The sequence below is a fragment of the Argopecten irradians genome, chromosome 3 (assembly GCF_041381155.1).
Source record: "Argopecten irradians isolate NY chromosome 3, Ai_NY, whole genome shotgun sequence".
NCBI classification, from domain to species: Eukaryota; Metazoa; Mollusca; class Bivalvia; order Pectinida; family Pectinidae; genus Argopecten; species Argopecten irradians.
This window is the reverse complement of record NC_091136.1, coordinates 63,006,241-63,021,116: the sequence shown is the minus strand read 5'-3', so window position 1 is coordinate 63,021,116 and position 14,876 is coordinate 63,006,241. Positions and strand designations below refer to the sequence as shown.

Below are 14,876 nucleotides of genomic sequence, written 5' to 3'. Positions count from 1 at the left end.
CAGAATACTGGTACCTGTATTTCTCTAGCAAAATTTGACAGAAAGGATACCTTATACTTACTTAAATTTACTGACGCTCTTGAATTCATCAACCTGTAAATACAGTAAGAACAAGAGATAAAAGACATGGTAACAAAGGGAAATGGAAACAAAATCAAGTATAAATCACTGTGAATCACTGTGAAAATCCACTTACGTGTTCCTTTGGTACTTGTGCGATTTCCAAAAGACGTAGTTTACCATCATACTCTACAAGTGTACCACCCTGTCAACAGGATACAGAAAATTAATTACCACACATACATAGCTCCACATATATGTTTGTAGTATGCAACTGTGTTATAGACACAGTGTAATTAAATAACAGATCATTGTTTCTCCTATCCCAGACAGGGATATCCACAATTTTACTTGTGTGAGATTTTTCTCTATCACCCTAAGGTAAAGACAAGCTACAACAGATCTTTGCACGTGCTCACACAGATTAAGAGAAAAATAATTATTCACCCTCCTTAGGGCGAGACAGGAGATCTCAACCAATGGGTAAGATTCTTTAAGTTGTCTAACACTCGGCACTTGTGTTTGACAACTTAACCATCTTACCCTTACAGGAGAATCTTACAACAACTAAGATTCAATTATTCCCTGAATGGGGATAAACAGTTTACTGTAACAATTAACTGATAATACCACAATTAACTGACATGTCCTTGATTCAGTTTACTGTAACAATTAACTGATAATACCACATTTAACTGACATGTCCTTGATTCAGTTTACTGTAACAATTAACTATAATACCACATTTAACTGACATGTCCTTGATTCAGTTTACTGTAACAATTAACTGATAATACCACATTTAACTGACATGTCCTTGATTCAGTTTACTGTAACAATTAACTGATAATACCACATTTAACTGACATGTCCTTGATACAGTTTACTGTAACAATTAACTGATAATACCACATTTAACTGACATGTCCTTGATACAGTTTACTGTAACAATTAACTGATAATACCACATTTAACTGACATGTCCTTGATACAGTTTACTGTAACAATTAACTGATAATACCACACTTAACTGACATGTCCTTGATTCAGTTTACTGTAACAATTAACTGATAATACCACATTTAACTGACATGTCCTTGATTCAGTTTACTGTAACAATTAACTGATAATACCACATTAACTGACATGTCCTTGATACAGTTTACTGTAACAATTAACTGATAATACCACATTTAACTGACATGTCCTTGATACAGTTTACTGTAACAATTAACTGACATGTCCTGTTTACTGTAATTAACTGATAATACACATTTAACTGACATGTCCTTGATTCAGTTTACTGTAACAATTAACTGATAATACCACATTTAACTGACATGTCCTTGATTCAGTTTACTGTAACAATTAACTGATAATACCACATTTAACTGACATGTCCTTGATACAGTTTACTGTAACAATTAACTGATAATACCACATTTAACTGACATGTCCTTGATACAGTTTACTGTAACAATTAACTGATAATACCACATTTAACTGACATGTCCTTGATTCAGTTTACTGTAACAATTAACTGATAATACCACATTTAACTGACATGTCCTTGATACAGTTTACTGTAACAATTAACTGATAATACCACATTTAACTGACATGTCCTTGATACAGTTTACTGTAACAATTAACTGATAATACCACACTTAACTGACATGTCCTTGATACAGTTTACTGTAACAATTAACTGATAATACCACATTTAACTGACATGTCCTTGATACAGTTTACTGTAACAATTAACTGATAATACCACATTTAACTGACATGTCCTTGATTCAGTTTACTGTAACAATTAACTGATAATACCACATTTAACTGACATGTCCTTGATTCAGTTTACTGTAACAATTAACTGATAATACCACACTTAACTGACATGTCCTTGATACAGTTTACTGTAACAATTAACTGATAATACCACACTTAACTGACATGTCCTTGATACAGTTTACTGTAACAATTAACTGATAATACCACATTTAACTGACATGTCCTTGATTCAGTTTACTGTAACAATTAACTGATAATACCACATTTAACTGACATGTCCTTGATTCAGTTTACTGTAACAATTAACTGATAATACCACATTTAACTGACATGTCCTTGATACAGTTTACTGTAACAATTAACTGATAATACCACATTTAACTGACATGTCCTTGATTCAGTTTACTGTAACAATTAACTGATAATACCACATTTAACTGACATGTCCTTGATTCAGTTTACTGTAACAATTAACTGATAATACCACATTTAACTGACATGTCCTTGATACAGTTTACTGTAACAATTAACTGATAATACCACATTTAACTGACATGTCCTTGATTCAGTTTACTGTAACAATTAACTGATAATACCACATTTAACTGACATGTCCTTGATACAGTTTACTGTAACAATTAACTGATAATACCACATTTAACTGACATGTCCTTGATACAGTTTACTGTAACAATTAACTGATAATACCACATTTAACTGACATGTCCTTGATTCAGTTTACTGTAACAATTAACTGATAATAACTGATAATACCACATTTAACTGACATGTCCTTGATACAGTTTACTGTAACAATTAACTGATAATACCACATTTAACTGACATGTCCTTGATTCAGTTTACTGTAACAATTAACTGATAATACCACATTTAACTGACATGTCCCTGATTCAGTTTACTGTAACAATTAACTGATAATACCACATTTAACTGACATGTCCTTGATACAGTTTACTGTAACAATTAACTGATAATACCACATTTAACTGACATGTCCTTGATTCAGTTTACTGTAACAATTAACTGATAATACCACATTTAACTGACATGTCCTTGATTCAGTTTACTGTAACAATTAACTGATAATACCACATTTAACTGACATGTCCTTGATACAGTTTACTGTAACAATTAACTGATAATACCACATTTAACTGACATGTCCTTGATACAGTTTACTGTAACAATTAACTGATAATACCACATTTAACTGACATGTCCTTGATACAGTTTACTGTAACAATTAACTGATAATACCACATTTAACTGACATGTCCTTGATTCAGTTTACTGTAACAATTAACTGATAATACCACATTTAACTGACATGTCCTTGATACAGTTTACTGTAACAATTAACTGATAATACCACATTTAACTGACATGTCCTTGATTCAGTTTACTGTAACAATTAACTGATAATACCACATTTAACTGACATGTCCTTGATTCAGTTTACTGTAACAATTAACTGATAATACCACAATGATAACTGACATGTCCCAGATTCAGTTTACTCTGTAACAATTAACTGATAATACCACAATTAACTGACATGTCCCTGATTCAGTTTACTGTAACAATTAACTGATAATACCACAATTAACTGACATGTCCCTGATTCAGTTTACTGTAACAATTAACTGATAATACCACAATTAACTGACATGTCCTTGATTCAGTTTACTGTAACAATTAACTGATAATACCACATTTAACTGACATGTCCTTGATACAGTTTACTGTAACAATTAACTGATAATACCACATTTAACTGACATGTCCTTGATACAGTTTACTTAACAATTAACTGATAATACCACACTTAACTGACATGTCCTTGATTCAGTTTACTGTAACAATTAACTGATAATACCACACTTAACTGACATGTCCTTGATTCAGTTTACTGTAACAATTAACTGATAATACCACATTTAACTGACATGTCCCCGATTCAGTTTACTGTAACAATTAACTGATAATACCACATTTAACTGACATGTCCTTGATTCAGTTTACTGTAACAATTAACTGATAATACCACATTTAACTGACATGTCCTTGATTCAGTTTACTGTAACAATTAACTGATAATACCACACTTAACTGACATGTCCTTGATACAGTTTACTGTAACAATTAACTGATAATACCACATTTAACTGACATGTCCTTGATTCAGTTTACTGTAACAATTAACTGATAATACCACATTTAACTGACATGTCCTTGATTCAGTTTACTGTAACAATTAACTGATAATACCACATTTAACTGACATGTCCTTGATACAGTTTACTGTAACAATTAACTGATAATACCACATTTAACTGACATGTCCTTGATTCAGTTTACTGTAACAATTAACTGATAATACCACATTTAACTGACATGTCCTTGATTCAGTTTACTGTAACAATTAACTGATAATACCACATTTAACTGACATGTCCTTGATTCAGTTTACTGTAACAATTAACTGATAATACCACATTTAACTGACATGTCCTTGATACAGTTTACTGTAACAATTAACTGATAATACCACATTAACTGACATGTCCTTGATACAGTTTACTGTAACAATTAACTGATAATACCACATTTAACTGACATGTCCTTGATACAGTTTACTGTAACAATTAACTGATAATACCACATTTAACTGACATGTCCTTGATTCAGTTTACTGTAACAATTAACTGATAATACCACATTTAACTGACATGTCCTTGATTCAGTTTACTGTAACAATTAACTGATAATACCACATTTAACTGACATGTCCTTGATTCAGTTTACTGTAACAATTAACTGATAATACCACATTTAACTGACATGTCCTTGATTCAGTTTACTGTAACAATTAACTGATAATACCACACATTAACTGACATGTCCTTGATACAGTTTACTGTAACAATTAACTGATAATACCACATTTAACTGACATGTCCTTGATTCAGTTTACTGTAACAATTAACTGATAATACCACATTTAACTGACATGTCCTTGATACAGTTTACTGTAACAATTAACTGATAATACCACATTTAACTGACATGTCCTTGATACAGTTTTACTGTAACAATTAACTGATAATACCACATTTAACTGACATGTCCTTGATACAGTTTACTGTAACAATTAACTGATAATACCCACATTTAACTGACATGTCCTTGATTCAGTTTACTGTAACAATTAACTGATAATACCACATTTAACTGACATGTCCTTGATACAGTTTACTGTAACAATTAACTGATAATACCACATTTAACTGACATGTCCTTGATTCAGTTTACTGTAACAATTAACTGATAATACCACATTTAACTGACATGTCCCTGATTCAGTTTACTGTAACAATTAACTGATAATACCACATTTAACTGACATGTCCTTGATTCAGTTTACTGTAACAATTAACTGATAATACCACATTTAACTGACATGTCCTTGATTCAGTTTACTGTAACAATTAACTGATAATACCACATTTAACTGACATGTCCTTGATTCAGTTTACTGTAACAATTAACTGATAATACCACATTTAACTGACATGTCCTTGATACAGTTTACTGTAACAATTAACTGATAATACCACATTTAACTGACATGTCCTTGATTCAGTTTACTGTAACAATTAACTGATAATACCACATTTAACTGACATGTCCCTGATTCAGTTTACTGTAACAATTAACTGATAATACCACATTTAACTGACATGTCCTTGATTCAGTTTACTGTAACAATTAACTGATAATACCACATTTAACTGACATGTCCTTGATTCAGTTTACTGTAACAATTAACTGATAATACCACATTTAACTGACATGTCCTTGATTCAGTTTACTGTAACAATTAACTGATAATACCACATTTAACTGACATGTCCTTGATACAGTTTACTGTAACAATTAAACTGATAATACCACATTTAACTGACATGTCCTTGATTCAGTTTACTGTAACAATTAACTGATAATACCACATTTAACTGACATGTCCTTGATACAGTTTACTGTAACAATTAACTGATAATACCACATTTAACTGACATGTCCTTGATACAGTTTACTGTAACAATTAACTGATAATACCACATTTAACTGACATGTCCTTGATTCAGTTTACTGTAACAATTAACTGATAATACCACACTTAACTGACATGTCCCTTGATTCAGTTTACTGTAACAATTAACTGATAATACCACATTTAACTGACATGTCCTTGATACAGTTTACTGTAACAATTAACTGATAATACCACATTTAACTGACATGTCCTTGATTCAGTTTACTGTAACAATTAACTGATAATACCACATTTAACTGACATGTCCTTGATACAGTTTACTGTAACAATTAACTGATAATACCACATTTAACTGACATGTCCTTGATACAGTTTACTGTAACAATTAACTGATAATACCACAATTAACTGACATGTCCTTGATTCAGTTTACTGTAACAATTAACTGATAATACCACATTTAACTGACATGTCCTTGATTCAGTTTACTGTAACAATTAACTGATAATACCACACTTTAACTGACATGTCCTTGATTCAGTTTACTGTAACAATTAACTGATAATACCACACTTAACTGACATGTCCTTGATTCAGTTTACTGTAACAATTAACTGATAATACCACATTTAACTGACATGTCCTTGATACAGTTTACTGTAACAATTAACTGATAATACCACACTTAACTGACATGTCCTTGATTCAGTTTACTGTAACAATTAACTGATAATACCACACTTAAACTGACATGTCCTTGATTCAGTTTACTGTAACAATTAACTGATAATACCACATTTAACTGACATGTCCTTGATTCAGTTTACTGTAACAATTAACTGATAATACCACATTTAAACTGACATGTCCTTGATTCAGTTTACTGTAACAATTAACTGATAATACCACACTTAACTGACATGTCCTTGATTCAGTTTACTGTAACAATTAACTGATAATACCACACATTTAACTGACATGTCCTTGATACAGTTTACTGTAACAATTAACTGATAATACCACATTTAACTGACATGTCCTTGATTCAGTTTACTGTAACAATTAACTGATAATACCACATTTAACTGACATGTCCTTGATTCAGTTTACTGTAACAATTAACTGATAATACCACATTTAACTGACATGTCCTTGATTCAGTTTACTGTAACAATTAACTGATAATACCACACTTAACTGACATGTCCTTGATACAGTTTACTGTAACAATTAACTGATAATACCACATTTAACTGACATGTCCTTGATTCAGTTTACTGTAACAATTAACTGATAATACCACACTTAACTGACATGTCCCTTGATTCAGTTTACTGTAACAATTAACTGATAATACCACATTTAACTGACATGTCCTTGATTCAGTTTACTGTAACAATTAACTGATAATACCACATTTAACTGACATGTCCTTGATTCAGTTTACTGTAACAATTAACTGATAATACCACATTTAACTGACATGTCCTTGATACAGTTTACTGTAACAATTAACTGATAATACCACATTTAACTGACATGTCCCTGATTCAGTTTACTGTAACAATTAACTGATAATACCACATTTAACTGACATGTCCTTGATACAGTTTACTGTAACAATTAACTGATAATACCACAATTAACTGACATGTCCTTGATTCAGTTTACTGTAACAATTAACTGATAATACCACATTTAACTGACATGTCCTTGATTCAGTTTACTGTAACAATTAACTGATAATACCACACTTAACTGACATGTCCTTGATTCAGTTTTACTGTAACAATTAACTGATAATACCACATTTAACTGACATGTCCTTGATTCAGTTTACTGTAACAATTAACTGATAATACCACATTTAACTGACATGTCCTTGATTCAGTTTACTGTAACAATTAACTGATAATACCACACTTAACTGACATGTCCTTGATACAGTTTACTGTAACAATTAACTGATAATACCACATTTAACTGACATGTCCTTGATTCAGTTTACTGTAACAATTAACTGATAATACCACACATTTAACTGACAATGTCCTTGATACAGTTTACTGTAACAATTAACTGATAATACCACATTTAACTGACATGTCCTTGATACAGTTTACTGTAACAATTAACTGATAATACCACATTTAACTGACATGTCCTTGATTCAGTTTACTGTAACAATTAACTGATAATACCACATTTAACTGACATGTCCCTGATTCAGTTTACTGTAACAATTAACTGATAATACCACAATTTAACTGACATGTCCTTGATACAGTTTACTGTAACAATTAACTGATAATACCACAATTTAACTGACATGTCCTTGATTCAGTTTACTGTAACAATTAACTGATAATACCACACTTAACTGACATGTCCTTGATTCAGTTTACTGTAACAATTAACTGATAATACCACATTAACTGACATGTCCTTGATTCAGTTTACTGTAACAATTAACTGATAATACCACACTTAACTGACATGTCCTTGATACAGTTTACTGTAACAATTAACTGATAATACCACATTAACTGACATGTCCTTGATTCAGTTTACTGTAACAATTAACTGATAATACCACACTTAACTGACATGTCCCTGATTCAGTTTACTGTAACAATTAACTGATAATAAAACACACTTAACTGACATGTCCTTGATACAGTTTACTGTAACAATTAACTGATAATACCACATTTAACTGACATGTCCTGATACAGTTTACTGTAACAATTAACTGATATACCACACTTTCTGACATGTCCTGATTCAGTTTTACTGTAACAATTAACTGATAATACCACACTTAACTGACATGTCCTTGATTCAGTTTACTGTAACAATTAACTGATAATACCACAATTAACTGACATGTCCTTGATACAGTTTACTTGTAACAATTAACTGATAACACCACATTTAACTGACATGTCCTTGATTCAGTTTACTGTAACAATTAACTGATAATACCACACTTAAACTGACATGTCCGATTCAGTTTACTGTAACAATTAACTGATAATACCACATTTAACTGACATGTCCTTGATTCAGTTTACTGTAACAATTAACTGATTAATACCACAACTTAACTGACAATGTCCTTGATACAGTTTACTGTAACAATTAACTGATAATACCACATTTAACTGACATGTCCTTGATACAGTTTACTGTAACAATTAACTGATAATACCACATTAACTGACATGTCCCTTGATTCAGTTTACTGTAACAATTAACTGATAATACCACATTTAACTGACATGTCCTTGATTCAGTTTACTGTAACAATTAACTGATAATACCACATTTAACTGACATGTCCTTGATTCAGTTTACTGTAACAATTAACTGATAAATACCACATTTAACTGACATGTCCCTGATTCAGTTTACTGTAACAATTAACTGATAATACCACATTTAACTGACATGTCCTTGATACAGTTTACTGTAACAATTAACTGATAATACCACATTTAACTGACATGTCCTTGATACAGTTTACTGTAACAATTAACTGATAATACCACATATTAACTGACATGTCCTTGATTCAGTTTACTGTAACAATTAACTGATAATACCACATTTAACTGACATGTCCTTGATACAGTTTTACTGTAACAATTAACTGATAATACCACACTTAACTGACATGTCCTTGATTCAGTTACTGTAACAAATTAACTGATAATACCACATTAAACTGACATGTCCTTGATACAGTTTACTGTAACAATTAACTGATAATACCACATTTAACTGACATGTCCTTGATTCAGATTTACTGTACACAATTAACTGATAATACCACACTTAACTGACATGTCCTTGATTCAGTTTAACTGTAACAATTAACTGATAATACCACATTTAACTGACATGTTCCTTGATTCAGTTTACTGTAACAATTAACTGATAATACCACATTTAACTGACATGTCCTTGATTCAGTTTTACTGGTAACACATTAACTGATAATTGACCACAATTAACTGACATGTCCCCTTGATTCAGTTTACAGTAACAATTAACCCTGATAATACCACACTTAACTGACATGTCCTTGATTCAGATTTAACTGTAACAATTAACTGATAATACCACAATTAACTGACATGTCCTTGATAACAGTTTACTGTAACAATTAACTGATAATACCACACACTTAACTGACATGTCCCTGATAACAGTTTACTGTAAACTAATTGAAAGCCCGATTCATTACCTACTGTAACAATTAACTGATAATACCACACTTACCTGACATGTCCCCGAGCATTTACCTGTAACAATTAATCTGATAATACCACATTAACTGACAAGTCCTTGATTCAGTTTACTGTAACAATGTAACTGATATTACCACACTTACATGACATGTCCCTTGATACTGTTTACTGTTAACAATTAACTGATAATTACTACACACTTTAACTGACATGTCCTTGATACAGTTTACTCTGTAACAATTAACTGATAATACCACTCTTAAACTGACATGTCCCTGATACAGTTTTACTGTAACAATTAACTGATAATACCACATTTAACTGACAAGTGTCCTTGATTCAGTTATACTGTAACAAGTACGGAAATAATACCGACATTTAACTGACATGCCCCTGATTCAGTTTTACTGGTAACAATTAACAGATAATTACCCACATTTAACTGACATGGTCCATTGATTCAGTTTTACTGTAACAATTAACTGATAATACCACACTTAACTGATCATGTGCCTTGTTTCAGTATTACTGCTAACATTTAATCTGATAATACCTACACATTTACTTGACATGTCCCCTGATTTCAGTTTACTGTAACAATTAACTGATAATTTACCTGACATGTCCCTTGATACAGCTTAACTGTAACACTTAACGATAATGACCACAATTAACTGAACATGTCCCTGATTACAGTTTACTGTAACAATTAACTGATAATACACAATTAAATGACATGGTCCCCTGATTCCAGTTTAACTGTAACAATTAACATGAAATACCACACTTGAACTTCATGGTCCCTGATTCCGTTAACTGTAACACATTAACAATAACTGACATGTCCCAGATAATTTTACTGTAACAATTACATTTATACCACACTTAAACTGACATGTCCCTTGATTCAGTTTACTGTAACAATTAACCTGATAATACCACAATTTAACTGAGACATGTCCTTTGATTCAGTTTTACTGTAAACACATTAACTGTAATACCCACATTTAAAACTGAAATGTCCTTGATACAGTTTACTGTAACAATTAACTGATAAATACACATTTTAACTGACATGTCCTTGATTCAGTTTACTGTAACAATTAACTGATAATACCACATTTAACTGACATGTCCTTGATTCAGTTTACTGTAACAATTAAATGATACATACACATTTAATCTGACATGTCCTTGATTCAGTTTACTGTAACAATTAAATTAACCTGATAATACCACATTTAACTGACATTCCCCCCTGATTCAAGTTTTGACTGTAACATTAACTGATAATACCACATTTAAACTGACTATGTCCTTGATTCAGTTTACTGTAACAATTAACTGATAATACCACATTTAACTGACATGTCCTTGAATGATACAGTTTACTGTAACAATTAACTGATAATACCACATTTAAACTGACATGTCCTTGATTTCAGTTTACTGTAACAATTAACTGATAATACCACATTTATACTGACATGTCCTTTGATTCAGTTTACTGTAACAATTAACCTGATAATACCACATTTAACTGACATGTCCTTGATTACAGTTTACTGTAACAATTAACTGTTAATACCATTTAAACTGACATGTCCCTTGATTCAGTTTACTGTAACAATTAACTGAAATTAACAATTAACTGACATGTCCTTGATACAGTGTCTACTGTAACAATTAAAACTGATAATACCACATTTAACTGACATGTCCTTGATAACAGTTTATCTGTAACATTAAACTGTTACCCACACTTACTGACAAGCTAACAGTTTACTGTAACAATTGACTGATAATACCACATTTAAACAGAATCATTGTCCTTGATACAGTTTACTGTAACAATTAACTGATAATACCACAATTTAACTTGACATGTCCTTGATCAGTTTACTGTAACAATTAACTGATAATACCACATTTAACTGACATGTCCCCTTGATTACAGAGTTTACTGTAACAATTAAACTGATATTACCACATTTAACTGACATGTCCTTGATTCAGTTTACTGTAACAATTAACTGATATACCACATTTAACTGACATGTCCCTTGATTCAGTTTACTGTAACAATTGACAATTCAATTAACTGATAATACCACATTTAACTGACATGTCCTTGATACAGTTTACTGTAACAATTAACTGATAATACCACACTTTATTAACTTGATTCAGTTTACATGTTAATTAACCTTGAACGTCCTTGATACAGTTTACTGTAACAATTAACTGATAATACCACATTTAACTGACATGTCCTTGATTCAGTTTACTGTAACAATTAATGATAATACACTTATTAAATGACTGTCCTTGATTCAATTTACTGTAACAATTAACTGATAAATACCACTTAAACTGACATGTCCTTGATACAGTTTACTGTAACAATTTTAACTGATAATACCACATTTAAACTGACATGTCCTTGATTCAGTTTACTGTAAACAATTAACTGATAATACCACACTTATAACTGACATGTCCTTGATACAGTTTACTGTAACAATTAACTGATAATACCACATTTAACTGACATGTCCTTGATACAATTTACTGTAACAATTAACTTGATAATACCACATTTAACTGGACATGTCCTTGATTCAGTTTACTGTAACAATTAAACTGATTAATACCACACTTAACTGACATGTCCTTGATACAGTTTACTGTAACAATTAACTGATAATACCACACTTAACTGACATGTCCCTTGATTCAGTTTACTGTAACAATTACTGATAATACCACATTTAACTGACATGTCCCTGATTCAGTTTACTGTAACAATTAACTGATAATACACATTTAACTGACATGTCCTTGATACAGTTTACTGATGAACAATTAACTGATAATACCACACATCTTAACTGACATAGCTCCTTTTTCCGATACAGTTTACTGTAACAATTAACTGATAATACCACATTTAACTGACATGTCCTTGATTCAGTTTACTGTAACAATTAACTGATAATACCACACTTAAATGACATGTTCCTTGATTCACAGTTTACTGTAACAATTAACTGATAATACCACACTTAACTGACATGTCCTTGATTCAGTTTACTGTAAACAATTAACTGATAATACCACATTTAACTGACATGTCCTTGATACAGTTTACTGTAACAATTACTGATAATACCCTACACTTAACTGACATGTCCTTGATTCAGTTTACTGTAACAATTAACTGATAATACCACATTTAACTGACATGTCTTGATACAGTTTACTGTATAAAATTAACTGATAATACCACATTAAACTGACATGTCCCTTGATACAGTTTACTGTAACAATTAAAGTCCCGTTTCAGTTTACTGTAAATTTAACTGATATTACCACACTTAACTGACATGTACCCTTGATTCAGTTTTACTGTAACAAATTAACAGATAATACCACACTTAACTGACATGTCCTTGATTCAAGTTTACTGTAACAATTAACTGATAATACCACATTTAACTGACATGTCCTTGATTCAGTTTACTGTAACAATTAACTGATAATATACCACAATTAACTGACATGTCCTTGATTCAGTTTTACTGTAACAATTGAACTGATAATACCACAAATTAACTGACATGTCCTTGATACAAGCTTTACTGTAACATATTTAACTGATAATACCACATTTAACTGACATGTCCTTGATACAGTTTACTGTAACAATTAACTGATTATTCCCCAATTTAACTGACTATGACCTTGATTCAGTTTACTGTAACAATTAACTGATAATACCACATTTAACTGACATGTCCTTGATTCAGTTTACTGTAACAATTAAACTGATAATACCACTATTAAACTGACATGTCTCCTTGATTCAGTTTACTGTAACAATTAACTGATAATACCACAATTAACTGAACATGTCCCTGATTCAGTTTACTGTAACACGCACATTTTACTGATAATACCACAATTTAACTGACATGTCCTTGATACACTGTTTTCTGTAACAATTAACTGATAATACCACATTTAACTGACATGTCCTTGATACAGTTTACTGTAACAATTAACTGATAATACCACATTTTAAACTGACATGTCCTTGATTCAGTTTACTGTAAACAATTAACAACTGATAATACCCATTTAACTGATCATGTCCTTGATACAGTTTACTGTAAACAATTAACTGATAATACCACATTTAACTGACATGTCCTTGATTCAGTTTACTGTAACAATTTAACTGATAATACCACATTTAACTGACATGTCCTTGATTCAGTTTACTGTAACAATTAAATTGATAATACCACATTTTAACTGACATGTCCCTTGATTCAGTTTACTGTAACAATTAACTGATAATACCACACGTTAACTGACATGTCCTTGATTCAGTTTACTGTAACAATTAACTGATAATACCACATTTAAACTGACATGTCCTTGATTCAGTTTACTGTAACAATTTAACTGATTAATACCACATTTAACTGACATGTCCTTGATTCAGTTTACTGTAACAATTAACTGATAATACCACATTTAACTGACATGTCCTTGATTCAGTTTACTGTAACAATTAACTGATAATACCACACTTAACTAACATGTCCTTGATTCAGTTTACTGTAACAATTAACTGATAATACCAACATTTAACTGACATGTCCTTGATACAGTTTACTGTAACA

At 31.1% G+C, this 14,876-nt stretch overlaps 1 protein-coding gene across 4 annotated transcripts in view; it reads right to left on the bottom strand.

Moving 5' to 3' along the window:
- LOC138319330 (UTP--glucose-1-phosphate uridylyltransferase-like) overlaps window positions 1-14,876 on the bottom strand; it is a 68,713-nt gene that overhangs the window by 6,046 nt on the left and 47,791 nt on the right. For all 4 annotated transcript variants that reach the window (XM_069262408.1, XM_069262409.1, XM_069262405.1 and 1 more), the window contains exons 8-9: window positions 197-265; window positions 62-93 (exon numbers count right to left, since the gene is read on the bottom strand). In XM_069262408.1, coding sequence (XP_069118509.1) covers window positions 62-93; window positions 197-265 — 101 coding nt within the window. The remainder of the gene's footprint in view (window positions 1-61; window positions 94-196; window positions 266-14,876) is intronic.